The sequence below is a fragment of the Corvus brachyrhynchos genome, unplaced genomic scaffold (genome assembly GCF_000691975.1).
Source record: "Corvus brachyrhynchos isolate BGI_N302 unplaced genomic scaffold, ASM69197v1 scaffold70, whole genome shotgun sequence".
Lineage (NCBI taxonomy): Eukaryota > Metazoa > Chordata > Aves > Passeriformes > Corvidae > Corvus > Corvus brachyrhynchos.
In genome coordinates this window covers 8,398,944-8,424,730 of record NW_008236217.1, presented here as the reverse complement: position 1 = coordinate 8,424,730, position 25,787 = coordinate 8,398,944, and the positions used below count along the sequence as shown (strand labels likewise).

Here is a 25,787-nt window from a genome sequence, read left to right as displayed (position 1 = left end):
ACTCACACAACAAGGAATGTGGACAGGAAGGAAGGTTCCACCGGCCATCTACCATCCCTTGGAGGAGGGGACAGAGGGAGCCCTAGGCTGGCCAGAGCCCACTGCTCCCCTGCTAGATGTAGAGAGCTAAGGCAGGGTATGAAGCATACAGAATCAGTCTTCAGGCAAGCATGCAAGGCAGTGCTCTTTTACAGAGCACAGGGCACACACAGGCTGCTGAAAAAGGAGCTCACTGATAATTGCTCAAAGGCATGCACTGCACAGAGGCAGCCTGTGACTAGAATGATATGCTAAAAGGAACACTTCATAAGTGTGTCATTTTGAAAATTGAAGTACAAACAAAGCTTTCACTTTGAAGTGGTAACAAATCACCTCCTCCCAACACTTACTAATTTGTCAGCATAACTTCAAGATAAAAATTACAGATTAGGAAAAAGGCCAATATGTTATGCTTTTAAAAACCAAACCAAAGACTGATGGTGCACAGATTTTTTTCCCTTCACTTTTCTTATTTCCCTCAAACATACACTGACATTTACTTAAGTTGGCCAGATCGTCAACTGGCATAAAAATAATCTTTTTCTCCTGTCTAATTACTGTTAACACCATGCTGAGTTACACAAAATAAGGATCAGACTCATCACACCTACTACAAAGCTAAAAGCTTTATCTGTGCTTTGATCTTCTTGGCAATTTCACCTCAATAGCTGCTTAGTAACATAAAATTAAAACCTGCATTTACATGTGCATAAAGTGACTAATGTACTAAGTGAAAATATGTTGCTTTATTAAAACATTATGGCTGTGATTTTGAAGGCTGACATCACACAATGATAGTTCTGGTGCTTGCTGTGTCTCGGCTCCTTGACCAAGATCCATTTGATTTTTTTACAAGATTAAGACAACAAAACACTATTGATGAAAAGGGGATTCACCCTTTTTGATGCATTGTCATCAGTGGTTTCTCAGATGAAACGTACAAAACAAAATAAACTACAAATAGTTTAATACGGCCAAGCCAGCATTCCTGTAACACAGCCACGCTGAAATTGCTTTGGGAACCAAGATCAGAACCAGATCTAATGCAATGGCATACTGAAAGCCAGAGTGGGCTTTCCTCATAGGGGCTATGATAGGAACCAAAAATTAGTGGGTAAGACCAGTAAATGAAGGCATGTCTCTAGCACTTGAACCAGCATTCGGTCTGGGCACAAGCCTTGCACAGGAGCCTTCCAGTTACTGCATGCGTTGTGGCACACCACCTCAGTTCCTAGCTTCACTCCAGTTCCCATTCCCATAGTGCCTTCCCTCTCAAAACACATGCAGATAATTCAAGTTTAATCAAATAGATTCTCTCCTTCTAACATAACATCCACAAAATGTAAAATCTATTATTTCTTAAGGTGAAGAACAAATTTTAAGTCAGCATATGTAATCTTGAAAAAAGTTTCAAGTGATCCTTCCTTCTCTAGCGCAATTCTGAGCTAGAGAGTGGAAGAACATGGAAACAAGTTTTGTCCATTTCTTTAGCCACTGTTTCTTTTAAACTATCTCCATGCTCTAAGTTAGAAGCAACCCTCCCTTCAGAAAAAAACAAAGAACAGCTGCACACTTCAAACATTTAATTTCACAGCTTTTTTCTGTCTGTTATCCTGACACAATCTGCCTACAAAACAGCTTCTTCTCTCCAAGTCACACAGTGTATGGAACAAAGCCAGCCTCACAAGTACAATGGATTTAACACACATACAGATCTGAAGTAGTCAGTGTTTTGAAATGCTCTCTTCAAATCCTTTGGGAAAATTAATTATTTAACAGCCACATGTCAGAGATATTTGTCTCACATCTGAAGGCTCCTCTTATCCTTCTTCCCCAAGGAATTTAGCAGTACTCCCACGTTTCAACAAACCAGCAGTTCCTCGCTTGGTAACAGGACCAGTCAGTGCGGATAACAATCAACCAGGCACCTCCTGCTCCTTTGTCCACCTGGACAGCCCCCAAAGGTCAGCACAAAGCTCCTTGTTGAACAAACATAATACCCCAAATCAGTAAAGGTGCCCTTCCAGACAGACAAGTTGGTCTTACAGGTTTCTTCTACTAGCATTTATTTTTCGTATCTCAAGAAAAAACATCCTACAGAAGTACCCACCTGCAATAGGAACTGCTCATATATGAAAGCAGATAACCTTCCTATTCCTTTTTTTCAGTCTTCCTTGCTTAATAATACAATCATGATTTCAGGACTTTTTTACAGCAAGAAATCAATGACACGAGTTGGAAATAAAGAAGAGACTCCAGCATCCTGACTCGATATGAAGGTCAAAGACAGTATTATCATTCCCACACTATTTGGGATAAAGTACTCAACAGTATTTTCCACTTTCTAACATTGTTCACAGGAACCACCATTGAAAAACAGTCCTGAATATTCCTACAGCACTCCAATATCCTGCACAACACAGGAAGAGCCCAGCATGCCACTGCTCTTAAAAGAGGTCCAATTCCCATCCCCATCTTTCCAACACAGAAAAGGAACTTTTCAAGGACTTATTTAATTTATGTGGCGCATACACTGAGCAACAGCATAGGACAGGTCTTACCCAATAATTTTAATTCAGTAAATCCCAGTGTAACTCACACAACTTGGGCTGCTTCATGCTGCAAACACTGTTTGCCATTCTGCTCACCTGCACTTGTCTAATTATCGGTTTATCAACTATCACTTGATTTCCACATGAAGAAATCTATCACATCTCAAAGATTCATGGATCTGCCATTCCAGCTTTTCTAATTCTCACCTGACAACTGCATGTACCAAAAGGAAGCTACAAGCTATCGCTGTAGCCAGAGAAATTTAAACCACCTTTCAAGAAACCCTGAATTTTAAGCATGCATTAAGAGCCTGTGAAGACATAAGAGAGACAAGTTTCATGGTAAACTTTAATCCAAGCATTAAGCTTTAATCCAAGCATTAAAAAAACCCCACTGAAAATACGGTGTTATACTGAAAGGAAAATGCACTATGGTCTCAATTTTAAACTAGATAAATTAAGTACATAAAGAGGTATGTCAGTTATTTTGCCTGTATCCTGTATCTCCCTTATGAACACAAAAGGCAACACATGCTCAAATAATAAAGTTTTAATTTATATATTTTCGTGGGTAAAAATATAACCAAATCCATACAATACAAGCACTTTTCTGAATACTTCAAGCTTAACACCTCCCTTGCTATCTTTTGTCTTTGTACATAGAATAGCATTACAAAAGTCTGTCATATAGGCCCTACAGATAAATGGTATAAGTTTGAAGGAAGTAACAGATTCTTTAGCTCTCTATACTTAGATTGCCAGCATAGAGTCCTCAGCAAACTGCAGAGGATTAGCACACTGCACATCTTTGGATGAGATACCATATGAGCAAAGGGAAATACCTGGAAAATGTCAGAGAATGGTATGAGATTCTTAGGGAAAAAAAATCCAGTAGGATAGGAGAGTAGCTCCTTTACAGCAGCAAAGCAGTATTAATGAGAGCCCTGACAAAAACCTCCCAGCTGCAGGTTTCCAAAAAACAAGGGTAAGCTTCTTTAGAAGTGCCATCAAGAAACTGAGTAGGTACAATCACTATTTATATTTCCTTACCTAACACAGGCTGATACATTCATTCATCAAAATCTTTCATTAGCAGTACATATTGATTTCGGGATTTTTTAAACAGGGTCATATAAGTGCAGCATAAAAACATTTATGTACAGTGAAAAATCTCTCATGTATTAAGAAGCCCACTTGTTTTTAACTCTCAAAGAAAACCCACACTTGGAGATGCAATATACTGGAGATTCAATTTAGAAACACAGCTAAGTGAACTTAGAACCTTGAGAGAAAAGAAATGTTAGTTATTGACACTCCAGTGCAATTTGCTTGAGTACAGAAAAAGCACACAGATATAACATACTAATAAAAGTGTGCTAACTGAAGAGAAAAACAATCTGTACACAAACAATTGCACTGTAATCTCTTTTATGGTTCCTTATTTTGTTTCAAATGTTGTTTTGGCAAAGACCAAAGTGGGTCTGGAAAACAGGTAACTGCCTTTCTGAAAACAATCAGATGAAAAAATTGTTTTGCACACATTTTTATTTGGCTTTTTATTCACAGTTGAAGGATTCCTACTTCTGAACACGGTGTTGGAAGAAACATGTTTAAGCATATACTGCTCCAAGATGGATGTAAAGGAAATTCAGCAACAGTCTCAGAAGCGAGAAAACTGTATCCTTAAGTAAGAAGCCATAACCTGAAGGTTGCAAACAAGTCACAGGAAAGAACCATCCAGCCACAGAACAGTATCAAGCATGTGCACTCAGAAGCTCTTTCATCTCAAGTGTCACACTGAAAAGCCTCAAGTATCTGCTGAAAGGACATACTGGTTCCTACAGGCTTGGAAATCCTCCTGCAAAAAATTAGTCAGACACCAGATACTTTCACTGGACCAGCTGCTAAAATTCTTGTTACAGGATGAGCCTGAAAACCTATTCCATAAAAACCTGCTGCTATGTGACCATGATTTTGGATGAGGAAGAATCACATAGATGTAGACTTTCAGGGGTGCACATTGCTCAAAGGGAGCAGCAGGGGGTAGAAGATGTAGCAAATCAATAGTAAATGAGACAAGACACAATGCACCTCACTTGGAACTTACACCAGTAGATCTATTCCCTGACACAGGAGAATTCAGAGTTCCCACAGTAGTCCTACCTGTGGAGGTACTGTGCTCCCCTGGAGAGTGATGGATTACTGCTAGTATGTATCTGCTTGTAACTGGCGATCAGTGAGCTACTCTCTGCATCTTTGCATGAAGTTCCCACTGCATCAAGGGACTATCCTTCAGATTCAGTACCGCTTTAGCATTAAAATCAGGCCTATACCTAAAATGGAGTTTCTACAAATATGAAATTATCTTTTGATTGTGATATTTCCCCTTAATGAATAAACAACTGTAGCACCAAAATGTCTTCATATTCTGTGCTATGACATTAATCATTAGATATCATATTTCTGAGTTATGCTGTGTCAGATAGAAGTACTTTCGTACAAACACTCCAAAATTTACCCTAGTTCAGGAATCTAGGAAGCTTGCTGGCCAGATCTAATGATTAGTAAAAGGTGCTGGAATCTTTGTGATGTGTGATGCCAGACACCAAACAGAATGCAGTTCACCTATTGCTTCCCTGCCATCCCTCTATCCAGTATGCAAGCTATCAACATCAGACTTCAGATCAGGAATCTGATGCAAAAAAAAAAAGAAAATGAAGACAAGTGACCTCTACAAAGGCTCCAGCAATAACAAAGTAGTATCAGTGACAGTGAAGATGCCCTTTTCATTAAAGATCAGACTAAGTGCCTCTCTAGCTCTTTGCTAGTCTTGTAAAGAAAGAATCAGTATCAAAGTATTTTCACATCCATTTTCATGGAAAAGCAGTCCCTTTCTCCTGAACTGAGAGCTGAGCATAACAGATCATATCCCTACAAGTTCCAGTAGGAACTCTGGTAAAGGTCATGCACAGATGTCATTCAAACACACCTTCACCATGCTCACACAGCATGCCTGCAATCAGCATACAGTCTTGTGTGATCCATTCAAGCTCAGTGTCAATACTTGAACACCTACGAAGACTGAGTAACAACTACAAGTAGCATAAAATGAGGACTGAGATGTTATTAGTTGATACAGCAAGTTAATGATAGTAGGGAAAATATGGAGGCATATGCTAGGCACTGCAGAGGACTTATTCATAGCAATTAATGCAATTCCACAAACACAATCTGGAAAAAAGTTCCAAGCTGTGATGGATGCAGCAAACACACACACACACACACTTTATCTTACTCTACCAGTAAAATAATGGAGAATCTGGTGCAGTAATTGCTCCTTCTGTCTTTCCAAATTAAAGTAGAGAAAGTCAAGGTTTGGCCTCAGTGGAGAATTGTTCAGTTAACCAGCAGCACTATTCATAAGTACATAACAGGTATAAAAGGGTATTAGAAAATAGGCTGAAGGAACACATTAATGAATTAGAGTAGATGACCCTTTAGGGTAGATGATTTCTACTGGAGTTTATTTTTTTTTTTAGAGTTTATCTACATTAAAACTAACATGGGCATTTTCTTAGCACACTCTATTTCCACAGTTACCGCCATGGCTTGGCCTGAGAGAAAAAGAGAAGGCTAAGGTGATGGTCTAGTTTTCTACAGGTTCAAATCAACATCTTCCCTTTGCAAGACTATCAAATCTGGCCTCCAATTTTGCCCCAGCAGTTATTGTAAACTTTCCATAGTCTTTACCAGTGGCTTTGTATGGACGTAGTGTGTGGAACTAAGATAACAAAGGCTTATGTGGACAAGTAGCTCTTGAGGAAAATATATTTTACATAGATTACTCAACACAACATTTCAGAGAGGCGAAGAAAGTGTCCTACGAAAACTCTTTGCTACATCAACATTAACAAGCATAACTCAGGTTGCTTTATAAATAAAATACTGTAAGACTGTATTAAGGACACTGTACCACACTTTGACAACACCAGGCTGCTTCCTCTGCAGCATAAGATGGTGGTAAAGACAAGTGGAGGAAGAAGAAAGTCCTACCTCTCTGGGTCCCTCTTGCTTCCCAGCTCTTCCCAACTACTTAACTGCACCAGAGATGAAAATTCTCCTCTCTGCCTCAGCACCACCTTCATACAAACAAGTAAAATGGCTGAGGGCTCCTCTAAATGCCAAGAAACAAAGGACTGAGGATTAGCATGGCCCTGATACTACCACAAAGCCTTGTTCAGATATTCAATCCTCACATTGCAAAACCTATAGTTGTACATGGAAAGAATTAGCTTTACCGTGTTATAACAGTCAGTCAAGATGATGGAACTTGAAGTAGTTCTCAATTTCCTCTGGTTTTGTTTCTAGGAAGCTCAGTCATAAGAAGAATCAGTTTCCATCCTGTTTTTGCTGCAGTCAATGGACAGGCATCAGGGTGCCTCTTTCTATGCAAACAAGGGCCTTCCCCTCAGCAGGATCTACAAATTGCACCCTACACAGTGTAACTTTACCCAGAGGTGTAATAACACCCCTTTCACGGCATGAGAATAGGTATTAGTACTACTATAATTTATTTATGAAGGCAGTTTAGAAGCTAAGTCAATTGCTTTTAAGGCCCTTGTGCGCCTGTCCACACGACCGTGTCATTACTGGCAGGTCTTTTGTTTGTGCAAAGTTCACCTGGTGCAGAGTCAGCAGGAGGCCAGTTTGCCACTCACCCTGAGAATGAGAAGCTCATTTCCCCCCAGTACAGTGGCAGTGAGAGGACAAGATAACGACTGCTCTACTCAGAGGCAAATACCTCCCACCCAGCACCTCTAAAGAAGCCATGTATCCTGTACGTGCATGTCCCATTATCATAGTCCAGGCACGTGTCCTGACCAGTCCATAGGAGCCCAGCACACTCTGCTTGACCTGGGGTTACAGTTCAACAGCCAAGCAAGCACAAACTGATTTGGGAAGTACAAACCACGTTCCCACTGCCCAGCAAGCTATGCAGCCATGTGCACATATGGCATGAATCCCAAGACAACCTGTTCCCTCTATGTGTATAGTCAGCTTTACAAGCTACTGCAGAAAAGCTGTGGGTACCACTTGTGGTGGTTTGCTATCACGGAAGGGGGAGGAGTAAGGTGTATTCCCACCTCTTCCAATTCAGACACAAACAGCATCCATGAGAACTGTGACGTATTCCACACTAAGTGCTTCCTACCTCGGTTCTCTGTCTTTTAGAAAAAGAAACTGAAGACAAAATGTTCCTATATTATTTAAAAATAAAACCCAAGATTGATTGCTTCCCCAACCTTTCCTCTTATGCCAACTTCCAAGCACACTTATGCTCAAAATTTTTATTGTTATCACCCTATTGAGGTTTGCAGTGTTCAGTTTCCTTATTACGGTGCACTCTGTTGAGTTCAGTATGAGGGAGAGTTTATCTGGGTTGTCATTTTACAAAAGGGGGATTGGATTAACAGGCAGTTGAACCAATCCATGAATATAAATTTGAAGCCAGAAAATATTTTCTGTAAGTTAGAAGCCCAAAGATTTTGGTGTTTTGTTTTTATTTTAGGAGGGTGGTTGTCAGGTTCCTGTGGGTGTGGTTTCTTTTGCTGTTTGTTTGTTTTCAGGGTTTTTTGGTTTGTTTCTTTAAACATGACAGAGGGTCCATAACCCTTACCAATCTTTTGGCTCATTTCAAGACCAGCAAAAACAAGAGTTCTTTTGAAGCTGGATGTCCACTCTTTGCAACAACACTTCAGTAAAGGTCAAGACATAGAGAGGACATAGGACTAGAACTAACCATTACTTTGTACCTATTTGTCAATTGGGATAACAGGATCAAACAGGAAGAGTGTATTTATAGTAAAGGATGAGAAGTATCTTGGAGATATAAAAGCAACCCAAACTGCAATATGGGGAATGGATAACACATCCTTTGGAGAGCAGCCCCAATGCTATTACATAACGGAGCAGGTCAATAGAGAAGCTAAACTCACCTTGGCTGACTCACAACTGGTTTCAAGAAGGGCAATAACTTCTCAATATCAATTACTGAAGGCAACTTGGTATATGCCATTACACCTGCTCTATTTCATTAAAAGCAAGTTGTTGCTCTAGTTAATCCTTCTGACTGTCAATTCAACTGGAAACCAGGTTTCCAGCTCTTCTCTAACTTGCACTGATGAAAAGTTTGACGTCTTTGGCTTTAGCCTTCTGGGCTGTCAGTAGTTACGGTGAGAAGCTGTAGTGCAGGTGCCAACCTCACAGCAGAGAAGCAGCAGCTCACACAGCTACCTGTGCTCAACTACCACACCACAGTTACTTCATACAGCCATTTCGTGGTATGAAGCTGCTGAAGGGCCTGGGGCACAAGTCTTGTGAGGAGCAACTGAGGGAGAAAAGGAAGCTCAGCAGAGACCTTATCATTCACGACAGCTGTCTGAAAGGAGGTTGTAGCAAGGTGGGGGTCGGCCTCTTTTCCCAAGTAAAAAGTGACAGGACAAGAGGAAACGGATTCAAATTGAACCCAGGAAGGCTTAGATTGGATATTTGGGAAAATTTCTTCATGGAAAGGATTGTCAAGCACTGGAACAGGCTGCCTAGGATTTGAGTCATCATCCTTGGAGATATTTAAAAGATGTGTAGATGTGGCTCTTAGGGACATGGTTTAGTGGTGGACTTGGCAGTGCTGAGCTGACAGCTGGATTTAATCATAAGGGTCTTTTCCAACTTTAAAGATTCTGTGATTCTGTGAATACTTTAACTTGAGCTAGTCTGGTTTGATCCATGTAAACAGAGAAGCACCCCAGTTCAAGCTGTACTACTCAAGTGAGGACAAGTCATTAATCACAATAGCACTTTAGCTTCCCATATGCATTATGACAGCAGACATTGCAGGAGGAGAAGGGAGAATATTATGTTTTATATTAGGAAGGAGATAGGAAGAAAAGAAGTGTAAGAAAACACCACTTCTTGAAATACAAAAACCCCCAACTTGCCCAAAGAGCACAGCGTCAAAGACAAAAAACTCTCTAATTTCATGGAGCCATTTTTCTGTACCTTTGACATCAAATGGAAAATGACTGAACTTGCAGGATCTAAGGACAACTGCTGCTTTCATTTCATTTTTCAATTAAACCATACCTGCTCTATTTCATTCTTTGGTTGACTTGGTGACTCAGGCTGTATCAGGCTCTCAAAGCAACATGACACTTGTCACCACTGCAAAGCACATGCCTCTTTATATTCTCCAATGCTGAACTTCATTGCCTCCAGCTGCAGGCTGTTTCCATGACTTTCATCAGACCCATACAGAACCTGACTTATTGGTCACCACATCAGCGGCCCCCCAAAACACATCCATTTTGATTAATTGGTCTTTAATTCTTTGAAATACTTTTTTCAAATTAACTATCAGTTTTCCCTTTTCAAATATCACTCAGATAAGGGTGATTCATCAAATGCCAGGTTGCTCTCTTGTAAAGCTAAAATGAATGGCTTTAACCTAGACATACTTTGTTCTAAGCATGACTGGGCAAAAAACTCACAACACAATCTATACCAGTGGTGTCAACACTGAAGACTAGATCAGCAACCCTGGGTACAAAGCCATCTGCATCACCAAGGGCAAGCATACAGGATTACTCCCTCTTCCATACTGTCCATCCCCTAGATCAGATTAGATTGAGCTAAACTGAAGGATTCAGCCTGAACATTGTAGAGTAGCTGATTTCTCTGCACTGAATAGCCAAAAGCAAGAGTAGGCCAGAAGGCATTGCATGAAAAATAGTAATACATACCTATATACAGCTGTACAGTATCTTCTACATGCCATGGCTTCAAACATACACTATGCTGCCAGGCAAAAGGTAAAAACCTGGCCATATTCAATGCCCCTGTTTGTACATACAAATGAACAGTACTTGCAAACTCACTACTTCAGGGACGTACAGACAGCAAAAATGAAATTTTTCAGAATGAACATCCTCTCTCCATCACAGAAATAACAGAACAGTATCCCAAATTTATTTGGGCCTATACACTCTGATGCATTTGAAATTTAAGTCAAAAGTATGTTTTTAAAAAATGCTTTGCATAGTTGCTCATCAGAGTCACTGATGAAAGATAAATAATCCCTAGTGGCTCCCAAATTGAGGCATGTGACAGATTTCTACCCCACACAGTTTATTATGAATACTAACAGTGTGTTTCCATTTCAGGTTCTTAGTAGCAGAAAAGGTTACCTGAAAGAAACCATTTTGCTGCATTTCTACAGCACAATTGTTAAATGCTGTATTGGAAGGTTGTTTTCCCCAGTATGAAAACATCTATAAATCACTTAGCATTGACAGTGACATCACACTTGAATAATCTTTAGGGATAAAGATTATGCAAAAGCATGCTTTTTGCAACAGTTTCCTTCTAAGAAAGTACTTCTGAGTTTCAGAAAGGCCCAGGGAAATCTCTCTGGAAGGCGGACACATTTAACAGCACACTCCTAAATATGGAACATGCCAAATAAGAGGCAATCTTTTTCTTCAACATACTAAGTCAAGCAACTACCCCACTATAAAAGAGCAAAACATTTCAGCACAAGAAGACATTTCAACAAGGCATACATCTCTTCATACAAGTGCAGGTGCTGTAGGAAGCAGACATGACCTTTATATAGGCTTTGAAATCCAGAACTTTTCTACCAGTTCCCTCAAGACAAAATATGAAAATACTTTAAAAAACAAAATGAAATCTTACGGCTCGAAATGCAGTAAGCCAGCCTGCAGTTGATCCTCCTGAACAGTTGCTTGTTGATTGGCCAAAGTATAAGTGTAAAGAGCTGAATGGAGTTAATGATCAGTCCTGACACTATAAATATGTAGCAGATCAGAAGGTGGCAAATGAATTGCGACTTCAGAAAGCCAACGATGTCCATGATTTGCTGAGAAAGCAAGAGGGTACCTTCAGACACAAAATTCAGAAGACAACCTGCAAAACCAAATAGTATCAGCAGTTACAGAGAGCATTTATTTCTATAAACAGACTTAAAACAGACTTCAAGCTTACACTTAAATACACTTAAAGTTAAATCTACTGTAGGAAAAGGCCTGATGTCAGTATTTGCAAAAGTAACAAAGGAAAGAGAACACTGTATTTCTGAATCAATTTACATTTGGCTTTGGAAACATATTTTTATATTTCAATCTTAACTCCGCAAAACCCATGAGCATATGACTCCACTCCATGGACTACAGTACTCTTCCACAAGGTCTTCCTTGATAAAATATGAGCAAATATTTTGAACTATATGACAACTTTGATAAGAACTTGTATTTTTACTTGTCTGTACTTCAGAAGACATATACGGTCACCTCTGTAATCTTCAAGAGCAGCTCCAAAGTAAATGCAAGCTTTAGAGCTTTTTTAGGAGTTGTGCCTTTCTTGACAAGCTATGCCAGCCATGATCCCCAAAAAAGAGGTAGCATCAGCCCCTTAATTCTAGCTTTATTGTCTTCTTCCCCTCTCACACTCAAATAACAGTTGATTTTGGCAAGAGAATAAAAGCATGGCTATGCACATACACACAATTTGTTCAATTATCCCTTGACACTGATTCTGTCAGTTATAATCCATAAACCCAGAAATGAAACATCAATAACAGTACTAACCCATGACCCAGCAGAGTTTCCGGAAAGAAATCAACTCTAAGGTTACTTATGAAATGTTTGTGTAATTTTAGAAAGGGCCAGTCCAACCTTAGCAATAGAACATTCAGAGGAAATGTCCTCTGCAGAGTATTCTGACCTATCAAATACTGTACTGACCTCCCCCTACCATCACTACCACCACTGCTAGAATGAAGATACATCTCTCAGCAAACACAACCCCCAGTACTCTGAATACAGTTAGACAAGGAGGTGCTGCGGCCATCCTGCTCCATTCCTCCACTGTTTGTGCCTCCGAGGCGTTGGAAGAGTTTTCCCAGGGAGGAAGCCCTGAGACAGTATTTCTGAATGTGCCAGTCACATCCAATAACAAAAAAGCAGCTGTCAGCAGCCCAGGGAATTAACTGATGAAAAAAATCTTTATGCCTATCCTTTTAGTTTATAGGAGACCCCATTATGTGAGGCACTGAGTCTAGATCAGTGTCCTGAAAACATTTGTTTTACTGCCCTTTGCTGACTCTGCTCACCACAGCAAAGAGCATACACAAGAATTGCTGCAAAGGCTTCGGAAGTTATTTAGCCAGTTTTTCAACCGCAAGCAAGATGAGGAAAAAATTAAGAAAGAGAATCGGTATTGTTGTATAATTTATATAAAGAGTTTATGGTAGTCCCAGGCCTATTATTAGCAGACAAAATGTGCCCTTTTGTTCCCTTTATCTTGCTGTACTATTCAGTACCACAGCTGACACCAGCTGTAGCTCAGAATGGCAGAACAGGCCTCTATTCATTGTAGTAACCACTGTCATGATACTCATAAAAAGCTTTTCCAGCTTTAACCAACCTTTCTATTAAAGATATGATTCTTAGGGTGGCAGACAATTTACAAGCTTGGGCTTTGACCAGAGGCTTTGTTTTTGAAGGCTAAGCAGAATGAGAAATGTTGTCTAATAGGAACCACTGCTGTGTTTCTTCTCCAACCCTTCCACTGAACACTCAGAAGACAAAGCCAAACAAAAAGAACCTTCTTAAAAAGTCAGAATAGAAGCAACCAGCTACTTGCAAGTGGATGGTTTCAAAGACTACAGAGTCCAAAAGCCTGATGACTGGGTTTATCCTACTGTCCTTGGCTAAAACTGGTCAGAAGGGTTTTTTGTGCTGGTCTGCCTGTTTAATTCTATCCCACAGAATCACTCTAATGTAATTCCCAGAGATCAGTAAGACATGGGATAAAACATAAAAACAGCAGCCACAAATTAAGACTGAAGCACTGTTTACTTAGTGAAGACCTGAAAACTCCCTATTTGATATAATCAACATAAATCTACTGTAGTAAGCAGCTGACAGACAGACTTTGTAACAAAAATAATTAGTCTTTTTGTCCACCAATTAAACCAGCAATTCTTTTTTTATTGTTACCTTTTCATTATCACAGATGTCAAACTTTATTAAAATGTTACATTTATGTCAATCATTTACTTCCTGCTGGGTCTTTAAAACAAAACTTCACAGAAATAAAATAAACAAATATGAGATAACCCTGATAAAACATAATTATTGCCTTACAATTTTATTAAGCCACAATGGAATGTCTGAAAGTAATTAATTCCTCACTTTCATAGCTCATCCATCAAACTTCAATTCTGTAAAGCTTCAGAGACCTGTTTTAAGGCAAACTAAATCTGCTTAAGCAGTACTATTCAAAGGCGTCTAACCTAACTTGCTTGCAAAAGGAACAAGAAATGAGAGACACTGCTCAAATTCTTCTTTTCCAAAAAGTAGGGACTACACAGAGAAATTTTCTCTTCTGACTAAATGCAATTTGTTTTCCCTATAAAATGTGCAACCTAAACAGTGTATATGGAATGGTAGCTAAGTTTCTGTTTCTCAGATATAACCTCATTCCTGTAAGATTTTTCTGGACTGTTTTCATCACCCAAACTCCAAGAATGCAATTTATTCTTGGTACAACAAAAAGAATCAGTTCTAATCTTATGAATGAGGCCTAGAAACATGGGTTTAAGAGTCCACAGGAACACCTTATACTTACTCTTTGTCTTCCTAAAAGTCCTCATGGGTAACATCAAGGTAATACGAGTTTAAGTGATAAAAGAGTCAGGTCTTTAATTCTTAATCCATGATGCTACTTTAATAAACTACTGATTTCCTTATAGATAATGACTGAAAATTACAGCAATCTTTTAAAAACAAAAGGACCAATCAATGCATTTTCTCAGAAGCTATTAAGATCAGAATGCTGCCAAGAAGCTCTCTTCTATCAAACACCCCTTAAAATTAATTAGGAGAAAATGGCTAGCTAGAGCATCTAAACCAGATAGCGACATTCTTTAATAATAGTTTTCCTCTGGATACAGAACAAAAGACTCAAACCTCAAATGTCTGTTTAGGGACCAAGTCAACAAGCATCTCTTCATGTGACTAAGAGGTCACATGTTCAGGATTAAAAGCAAATTACATGACTATTCATTCTAACTCTTTTCCCTCTAACTTTCATTCTTCAGCAAGATCCACTGTGTTTTCTACCTCAGCTACTCTCAGCACTTCCTTCTGCTTAGACTAACTGACCAGGAGGACACAGAAGTGATATGCAAAGTGAAGAACTCTATGCCAGCAGAGGCTGCTGCCAATGAACAGTTCTGTTTCATACTTCCAAGTCAGTGAGTGTTCTGAGATTACAACTGGAGATTCCAAAAAGAACACAACTGTTCGCACTTTTGGAGAAAGCACATGAATGAAGCAAAGAACTGTCATCCACTGTTTCCGAATTTTATGTAATATATAGAGTTCTTGGAGTGTGGAAAGCAACATGGTATGTACCTGACAGCATCTAGACTGAGCTGATATTCCCCACTTAGAAAGAGAGGCAAGTCAGCTCTATACCTCTTTTTTTTACAGCACATATTTCAATCTTACACAAAAGTTTTCACTTACATCTAGTCTCTGACCCAGTCCTCAAATGGTTTGCTGCAAGTTAAAAACAACCAAATAGATGATGATGATGATGCCTATTCTTGCATTTTCTCATCTAAACCACATCTTGGAAGGACGAGTTACAAAGACTATTATAAAAATATGCTCAGGTCAAATTAACCAGTTTCAGTAGTGCCTTTTAAATCCAAACCCCCTGTATTTGGCACTGGTGAGGCCACAATTCAGTACTGCATCCACTTCTGAGCCCCTCACTTCAAGAAGGACATTGAGGTGCTGGAGCAAGTCCAGAGAAGGGCAACAAAGCTGGTGAAGGGTCTGGAGCCCAAGTCCTGTGAGGAGTGGCTGAGGGAGCTGGGGGTGTTTAGCCAGGAGAAAAGGAGACTCAGGAATGATCTCATTGCTCTCTACAACTCCCTGAAAGGAGGGTGTAGCCAGGTGGGGCCAGCCTCTTCTCCTAGGCAGCCAGAGACACGACAAGAGGACACAGTCTTAAGCTGTGCCAGGGGAGGTTCAGGTTGGACATCAAGAGGAATTTCCTCACTGAAGGGGTGATTACAATGGACTGCCCAGAGAGGTGATGGAGTCACTGATCCTGAAGGAAAAACTGGACCTGGCACTCAGTGCCATGGTCTGGTTGCCATGGTGGTGTTCAGTCACAGGTCAGACTCGATCTCTGAGGTCTTTTCCAACCTATTTGATTCTGTAATTCTGTGAAAAGAGCACAGACAGCAGCACTTCATATACATCACAGTCTATTTCAACGGTGCTCCTGTACATGAAATACATATGCAAAGCAAGCCACAGGAAGCCCCTGTGCTCTTCTCTTTCTGTCAGTGAGCATCAAGTTAGCAAAAGTGAGGTTGCGTCCACGTGCGTATTCATCTGCAAGGAGACTGTATTTGTATGAGCCACACCAAAAAACCCCCAAATCTGGAGGAAGAATTATCCATCTATTTGTCTCATGCTTCGTTAGGGTGTGAGTCACCTCCCACTTCCCCCAAAGGCACCTACTAGAGCATTAGCCCCAGTGTTGGGTTTACATGGCAAGGTTTTGGTAGTGAGGGACTGCAGAGATGGCTTCTGTGAGAAGACACCAGGAACTGTCCCCCACATTGTAAAGCCAGCTCCAGACAGCTCCAGAAGGGACTCACCAGTCAGCTAAGCTGAACCAATCACTGACACTAGTGGCACCTCTGTGACAACATTAAAGAAAGGATTAAAAAATGCTGCACAGCAGCTGTGAGCGAGGAGTGTGAAACACATGACAGGAACAGCCCTTCAGACTCTGAGGTCAGTGAAGAAGGTGGGGAAGTATGTGCTCCAGGCACTCTCCTGCAGGTGAAGACCATGTGAAGCAGGTTCTCCTGCTGCAGCCCATGAAAGACCATGGCAGAACAGACTTACCCACAGCACCCCAGGAGAACCTTCCAAGGCAGCAGGTGCCCTGAAGGAATTCACAGCTTATGGACAGGAGCCCACTTAGGAGCAGGTTTTCTGGCAGGGACCACAGCCCCTGGGGGTCCTGCCTGTTCCTGAAGAACCATACCCTGTGCAAGGGACCCCAGCAGTAGCAGGGGAACAACGCATGGAAGAAGGAACAGCAAAAAGGAACTGTTAAGGACTGACTGCAACTCCTCTTCCCCATCCACCTGCACCACTTGGGGTGCAGCAGAGTAGTACAGTCTACAGTCAAGCTGAGCCTGGGAAAAAGAGAAGACTTGGTGGGAAAGGTAGTTTTAGTTTTGGTTTGTTTTTCACTGCCCTTCTTTGTTATCAGCTGACAATAAGTTATATTAACTTCCACAAGTGGAGTCTGCTTTGACCACGATGGTAACTGGTGAATGACCTCCCTGTCCTTTTATCAACCCACAAGCTTTTTTGTCCTATTTTCTTCCCTTGTCCTGCTGAGGGAGGGAACAGTTTGATGTAAACTTGGAAGTCAGCCAAGGTCAACCCACCACAGTTTCTACAAAAAGTCCCAAATCGGGGAATAACTCGAGTGTATCTTAAGACCTTTCCCCAAAGTTAAGGGAACTCAGGAATGCTTTCAGATTTTCATGAGGAGTCCTGCATTCCTGAGCTGCACATTGTTAGAAAGGAGAGATCAGTCAGTTTGGCTGTTCCAAAAGCTGAAGAATGAATAGCAGCAAGATTTAGAATTCCAAATTTATATACTTGCCATAAAACTGACTTACTATTTATCTTCTATTGAGCACAGATGTAATTTGCCTAACAGAGCATAAACTGAAGAAATGGAAGTAACCTGTGAGTTTTCAAATGGTTATCACACCATAATGCTCTCCTCTTCTCCCTTTTAAATTTTCTTCCTGCTGTGATCTAATATAGGGAAAACAGCTACACAAACTCTGCATGCCTGCCAGGACACAAGTCCTCTGTGTACACATACTTTAATGGCAAAATGCATAGCAGAGCTCCTGTTAGCCTCAATGCTTGTCCCAACACAGCAAAGTGTTTATACAGCAAGGTGAGGAGGATGACAGCAGTTCGAGAGAGGCATGCATAATCTGGGAAGGAGTTGGAAAGATGGAGAGCAACTGCCCAAGTTCTGCTGAGAAACAGTTCAGGCTCGCTCCTTTTTCCAGAGACATGAAATATTCAGGGAGGAGGGAGAAGAACTTAAACACGTATCAGTACAAAACTCCTTAGAGATGTAACATTTAGAGACTGCAGGGCTTGATGCTGAGAGTAGGTATTTATTTGGGAAGAATAAACCCCTTGAAGTTAAGCACTTCTGTTCCAAGCTTCTAAAGAGATCCTCAAAAAATACATCAGGGTGAAGTACATCAGTTATCTCGGGTGCAGAACATGAAGTTCACAAAAATAGCTCTGGAAGGCAAGTTGCTTCTTTCCAAAATGCCAAGTGTTGCTGTTCAACTGTTTCCCACACAGATTTTTGTACTTTAATACATTCACATACATACATATAAATATATATAAAGAACAATCATATGCAATTTGCTTGGGAACAAATAAAATAAAGAGCTGCATTAAGATACTCAAGGCATCGATGACTTTATCGGAGTTCAGTCCCAGAGTTCAGTCCTGGGGACCACTGAGTCCCTCTGTTTCCTTTTTTACTTTATTACTTTAACTGGGTCCATTAACCTAAAGAGTCACTTGCACTGACAACAGCAGCACCACACACAAGTAAAATTTAGGGACTAAGAAAGACAGTAGGATTAAACAGGGAAAAAGTTACAAGGAAGTATACTGAATGTAAGCAGGATGTGGGCTATGCTGTCACACTAACAAAAGCAACCTGGACAGTTCCTCAAAAACAACTGAGGTGAATAACCACAAAGGGTGTAGGACACACAGCTATATCACGTGGTCAAAGACAATTTAATATTTGTTTTCATGGGCAACATTAAGTGCTTAATCAAAGGTAACCAGACCCACACGTTACCGCCATCTGGTACTCCACAAAAAACAACCCCCCTACAAACATGCTTGCACAAAGTCACTTCAGTGACTTGGAATTCTGCAAAAGTACAGGTGGTTTGTTAAATTACTGATTCTGAATGTTTGCAACAAACCAAGCCTTCACAAATATAAACATACCTACATATGTCCGTAAGTAGAGATGCTTTTGCATTTAAGACACATGAAATTCTGTACAGAACAGTCATGGACCATTTGGGGCAACTGTACATTTGAAGTAAAGAGATCAGAGTCAGTCTAGTTAAGCCATTGATCCTCAATGCACAGCTTATGAGAAATCTTTCAAGGGTGAGATCCACACCATCACTCCTTACACAGGGAATTACCCATTAAAAACTACAGAGGCAGCAGGAGCAGTACAGCAGGATATTGCCACCTGCATTGTAATACTTAGCCACCATCAAGGGCACACTGATCACCTCTGCACTGGGTATTTCAGGAACAGATCCAATGCGAGAGTAGCTACTGAGTTCTTCAGTGGTTATTATAAAAACATTTCTTTTAGAAGAGCCCAAAGAAATGGGGGTATGGAAGGCGGCTGACAGGATTATTCAGGAGCTGGTACAAAAACAGGGTTGCTGTTTTAAATTGTGCTGGGAGTCCAAACATTCTCTTGATAAGAGATAGGCTTCGGAAAGAAGGCCTCTCCTGTGAAGACTAGTGGCTTATACTTGTCAAGCACTGATTGCCCTCATCTTGTTTTAAGAACTATAAATTACACTTGTAGCAACACAAAGGGTCAGCACAAGGTACAGGAACTGCCTATACAGTCTCAACAGACAAAATACTTCCCCTGCATCCAAATCACGTTTATGTGTGAGGCAACACAGAAACATGGATCACATTTACTTCAAAGCTTCAAATATTTAATCCTCCTATTCTTACCCACGAGTTGCAAAGTTAGACGACAAAAGTATCACCTCCTAACTCCAGTTCTGCAACAGACAAACACATCTCCAACACATAAGCAGTTGTATCCAGGCAGAGAAGTTTCATATCCTCTCAGCAGACTTAGTAACATGACCAAGTCCATTTCTATATGCAAGATCAAATCCTTCATGTATATAGGATTAGAAAGCAGTGTGGATTTTGTTGATTTTTTCCTGTACTTATCCATCCCCTCTAATACAAAAAGCTACAGCCGTTCAGAAGACACTAGTGAAATAAGCCTGGAAAGATCCCTCTTGCTGCTCCCCTCTTACCTCCCCTGGTAGAGAGCTTGTTAAAGTTACATAGCAAATCCACAGAACAGCCAACACCAGAACCAAAACCTGCCACTTCCCCAGGCTCCAGCTTTCAACACAAACTGGCACTTTTCATACTCCTTTATTTGCCTTCTTGCCCATGCTCAAGTTTTCTTTGCAACATCTTTTTAAAGGCCACACATAGGAGAGCAGAGAGGGAACGGACACATCCCACAAGGACCTTCAGCGGAAACAGATGATGCAATAGGTATAAATGCTCCTGTACAACCCAGGATGTATGTGCTGATCTAACGCACTCTGTTTTCCCTTCCTTTCTCTATTCCCCAAGAAATGCAAGTCAAGTAGTCAGCAGCCTGGATGGTTCTGTACTATAAACTACAACTTTAGCACCAAGTGGGCAGTATTACCTGCACGTGCACACAAATATACATCTCTCCTATCATTCTTACCCAAGAAGGAATTAAAGGCACTGATAGATGCTACAAAGATATCAATCGAAAGATAAAAATCATCAGCACTGGAAAAAGGGTAACTTTCTTTCCTCACTCCCATGTAACAACCTCTTTATATTTTTTGGAATTGAGACTGACATTTTAGTAATTGTGGGCAGCATCTTTAAGCTTTTTCCTAGGAGTTTAATTCCTAACTTGTGTGGCTTTGTTGTTTTGTTTATTAAAAAAAACCCCAGAAAGTGCAGCTACAGAATAACACAGAATTTGTGGCAGCAAGAACCTTAAAAAAAAAATAATTGTGGAAAACGGCAGAGACAGGGCATGAATCACTGAGCTGAGAAATACACCATGGTGACAGCACTGCTGGTTTACAAGTGCGACTTTCACCACTGAGCTGTGGGCTGGTAACAAATTTTCTACTGTCCCCAAAACCCCAGTATAAATACTTCTAACATGGTGCCACTTTCTGAGCAGCTGTATGGCCCCTGCTGGAGACAACCCTGTTCTACTCGGCGGGTCTGAGCCCTGCTGCCCACGCTGCCACAGACGCAGCAGGTATACGGCACACATCACACACTCTGTGCTTCCAAGTCACACGACATCAGCCAACAGCACTGACCTCCTCCATGAGGAAATCCAAAAGCTTCCAGTACAAATCACAAGACATTGTTAACTGTGCTGGAAACAAAAAGTGCCATTCACCTGATTACAGCTCCAAGTGAGCTGTTAGGTTTTTGTATCTTCTGTGACAGGAGACAGTCTCCTTCAGCTAGGCCATTTGCATATTTTTAATTAATATGAAGCAACATCACTATGCTCTTTGAATACTAAGGAAACATTAAACAGAAAAAGACTCATAAGGTCTTTTTTTAACCTCTAAGTATTGATTTAATTTGTCTGTATTCTATCATATGACACTGAAGAGTACGAAGTAGCTGAATTTCGCCTTTATGAAAATCGCATCCCAAAACTGGAAATGACAATATGACAATGCAAACAAAAGATGTAGCCACACAAGACAGAGATACACAGGATATTAATACTTAGTCATTAAATATTGTTTAATGGTTCTTTCTGTAGAAAATAGTTTAACTGAAGAATGAATGTGGCAGGGAAGCTTCCAGATTTATTATGCAAAGAAAACCAACTCCTGCCCTAAAGAGCTAACACCCAACACCTTAAACACAAAATAAATCTCATAGCTGAGATGTGGTTGGCATGGTTCCAAAAAATAAGATGCCAGCTTCAGTGAAAGATGTACCTACACAGGAAACAACCAGACATGCAGATGCCAGGTAAAAACCCAGATAAACACAGTGACAGCTTTACCCATGTATCAGCAGTTCCATTCTACATCAGTTTTCACTCACCTTTGCCTCATGATAGGAGTGTTCAGATGTATTTTGCCACAACATGAACTAAGAATACTTTCAGCCTCCTCATTCTCCCTGACCATTAGTCCTCTAAGAGCCTGATTTAATTTGAGAACTTCAGAGAATAAAAGCCTTTATCACAGGCACTAGATTTATCAAGCCCAGTAATAAAGGGAGGTTTCATTTTGGACCTGATTCAAACCCTGTTGAAGCCAAAAGAAATCCCTCAACAAGTTTCAATTGTCCTTGTTGTTTAGCAAACGTTATGACTCCAAAACAGCCAAATGTGATGTAACTAATCAATGATCTTGTATTCTCAGCACCTAAAGCCAGGGCTAGTCAAAACCACCTTAAACATCCCGCAAAATCATTCAGAGACAGTGTTTGACCTGACTGCATTTACTTTACTGGATGGCAAGTGTGCAGGTGTTAACAGTTCCTAAACATGCTGCTAAGAATGCCCAGGAATATTTTTATAAATTTTGCGCCAAACTGAGCATCAGATACATCAACAGCTACCTGGATTTTCCACAACATCTCTGAACAACTGCAAGTGCCCAAGTCCTTTTAAAAGCGTGGCTTTGAGCATTTCTCCTGCTTACTTTAAATATTTTTGATACACTTTTACAAGGCTTAAATTCAAACTGAAGCTCTTCTCTGCCTCCTTCTTGGGTGAAATGCAATATTTATGCACACATTCAGAGGCACAGACACGTAAAAAACATCCAGTAACACAGAATCACAGAATTAACCCCTGACCAGCCACCTGTAACTTGAAGGGGGGAACCTCAAAAATGATTTAAGTGCAAGTGTAGTCTGCTTGCAGGCAGAACGCTTCTAGACCTTCCAGAAGTGCAAAGCAGCATCTGCAGTAATAGTCTTTTCCAAAGTGCTCAAAAACATGGTAAGAAGAGGCAAACTACGATGTGTGAAGACATGGATTGTGTGGAGACAGGGAAAGAAACAGGACCCAGTTTAACTTTCACAAAGTAGCTGTCACTTGAAATCACGAGCCATTTCTACAAAAAGACTCCTCCCAAATACGTTTCTTTCCCTGTCTTTAACAGCAGGTTTTAAGTCAAGTCTTACCCTTTTTCAGATAGGTGAAAAAACCTGCATTATCTGCCAACTGAATCGGCATGGGCAAACCTTCAAATCCACCTGGATCCTGCTGGGGAAATGCGACTGAAATTTAACTTTGTTGGTCCAGTTAAAAGGAAATCTAGTGCACATCAGAAGTTTTTCAGATGTTAATCAACAGTCCCACATGCAACTGAAACCAGTGTGCTTGTCTTTGCCTGCAACTCCGAACCTTCTAGCAAGTAAACCCTCTCTAAGTGACCTCTAGCTCTGACTTCTTTCCAGCCTAGAACTGGTTAATTGCCTTTCCCTGTTCCTGTTATTTATGCTACAATAGAAACCTCATGCCAGGTCAGCCCTTTTGCAAGAAGCAGAAAATTATTTCAGTGTAAAGCTCTTTGTGGCAGAATATAACACGACAGACAGAAGAGCGGAAGGTCAAAACAGTGGCGTAAGAAGTAAAAAGGCTTTCAGCTCAAGTTGAAGAGCAGACCACCAGCAGGACCATAACCCAGCATCTCCTGACTGTGGGCTCACTACAGCTGTTAGCCTGCTCTGCTTGGCTCCTAACACATAGCTTATGTGCCTTTTCAGCAAATCCATCACATTATCAAAGGGGGGGGTCTTTGCAGCATCTTCATCCTTGCCACAACACACAGTTATTCTCATTCATTTCCATTTCTTCCTTCTCTGACTTTACCTTGGACCCTACCTCATCTCTGCATCAAGGCACTGGAGGAAGACAGGGGAAAAGCAGGAAAACGAAGTGAGTCAGCAGTTTCTGAGCACACACAGGCATTAGTCAGAGGTGATCAAGGTACTCACCACAGTCAGATGTGAATGAGCCTAGGACCACCAAATAACAGACTGGTGAGCAAACTTTCCCAAATGCCTGAAAATGAATCACTAGGCAAGGCAACCCCACAGATAAAGCACTTCAGGGAAAAAACATATTCTCAGCTGCCACATACCAGTCCTGAAAGGCAACAAAGCAGACAGGGTACTGTCCTGTCACATTTCTAGTTTCCTTACAAAAAGCCCACTGCATTCAGTACAGCTGAATCAAACACACCTGATGAGACATTTGCCTTGACTGGTATAATGTTTTCTCTAATAAACAAGGCCCACAGTTGCAAAAGCTCTTCCTGAGTAAAGTACATGCACAGTGCACTACTATGCACTGTTACCCTCCTGCTCATCTGCTCCCTTATCAGGACACACCGACAGCAGTAGTAGTGATGCCACTAGTCAGGGAAGTGGCGTGCCACATCACACAGTGGAAATTTGAATTTTTAAAATTTAAGATCAAATTACTAATACAAGTTCTAAGGGCCACAAGTGCTCATTTGCAACACAAGAACAGTACCTTGCTAGCCTCAGCACAGCTGTGACAGTGTCTTCCTGCACAAAGAGATTTGAAGGGGAGTTGTCCCCAGTCTTCACCTTCCAGCAACAAAATCAAGGGTGCACAACACAAAAAATAATCCACCCCTTTCAGCAGGGCAGAGTACAGCCCTAGGATTCTCATCCATCACCTGTGAGACAACCCTTCTCCTATAAAACTCTTCTCTGTTATAGTACAGTAAGCCCATTAAACTGTGAGTGATGCACAACCATCACTCCAGGAGAGCACACCTCACTCGAGACAGATGGACACTGCTTCAGTGCCCTGCACTTGAGCTGGACAGAGCAAGACTTACCGTAAAAACAACCTCCCCACCAAAATGACACCTACTGAGTTTCAAGAAACACAGTTAATTACTGTGCTCTGGGCACAGCATTCTCTGTTCTGTGACTCTGAGCAAGTGCTAACCTCTCTGTGCAATTTTTCCACTCCTAAAATATGTTACTTTCACCTTCTTGTGAGGCACTTAGTAAAATCTGTTAAAGTGCTTGCCAACAACACAACTAAACTTTACTTAAGAGCAACCTTTATTCATAAGCAGCTTGCAATACCTTCTCTCTTCTCTGCAGGCTTCCTAAGATATTCTTCCATATGAAACCTGGCCCTGTCATCCATAAAACACAGGTAAAGTTTCATTTTTGATACAGCTTATTCAGGCATTGTTAATGCAAAACATTAATAGGGAAGAGCAAAGCTACACGTATTTACACAAATTTCTAAAGTGAATAAATATGTGTTTTAATCCATAGTATTTGGAAAACCACAGCATTGTATCAAATACAAGCAGGTAGAGAAAGTCAGAAAATGACAGCAAACATTTAAGCACGTCAACTATTCTAGTGATCCATGCAGTCAGTCTTTACACAGAAGTAGTCCTGGCATATTTAAACAGACCTCTGTACATTCACACCAATCTTTACATCCTTCACATGAGAAGTTCGAGGGAAAAAAGGCTGAAAAGTTCAGCTTAAGTTGTTTCACAACAGTTTCTCTACTCCACCAGTTTTTAATTCTTTTGCTACTCACTCTAGTGTGAAGTCATTATCAGTACAAGCTCAGGCTACAATCACCTGGTACAACTTCCTGGGTCGGAGGCATCACTGTTTTAAAATAAATGTTTGGGGTTTTTTTGTTTGAGAGTTTCTGGCATCCTTCTACCTTCTTGTAAAGCATTTTCAGTTTTCATGTAGCAGCAGGGTTGCTCTCTCCCACACAAGCACCTGCACAAGGTACATCATTCTTAGATGTCTGCAAAGGGACTCGAAACACAACTTTTAGAAATGTGTAACAAAGATAAAGACCAGAAGTCTTGGTGTGACATTGTTGAAACAGACTCTTTCGTGGGTTGTCTTTTCAGCCATTCGAGTGAGTGTTCACTTGTTGAAATAAATGCTAAAAAGCATTACTTGTTATTTAAATAATCTTCACCACACGGTATCAGGCGACACACCTTAAGTCAGTTTACAGTCATTATTTAATTCGGCTTAAATATCTTTATGAAGAGACGCCGACAGGTGAAAGGCAGCGCTCCTACAACACGTGAGCACATCACCACGGAGGCAGACTGGCCCTCTCCCCCGCCTCAGCTCACGGACTCCCGGGTACGGCGGG

At 40.8% G+C, this 25,787-nt stretch overlaps 1 protein-coding gene across 1 annotated transcript in view; it reads right to left on the bottom strand.

Moving 5' to 3' along the window:
* Window positions 1-25,787, bottom strand: part of AGPAT4 (1-acylglycerol-3-phosphate O-acyltransferase 4) — an 81,580-nt gene that overhangs the window by 48,376 nt on the left and 7,417 nt on the right. The window contains exon 4 of the mRNA XM_017746209.1: window positions 11,343-11,573. Coding sequence (XP_017601698.1) covers window positions 11,343-11,520 — 178 coding nt within the window. The 5' untranslated portion in view covers window positions 11,521-11,573. The remainder of the gene's footprint in view (window positions 1-11,342; window positions 11,574-25,787) is intronic.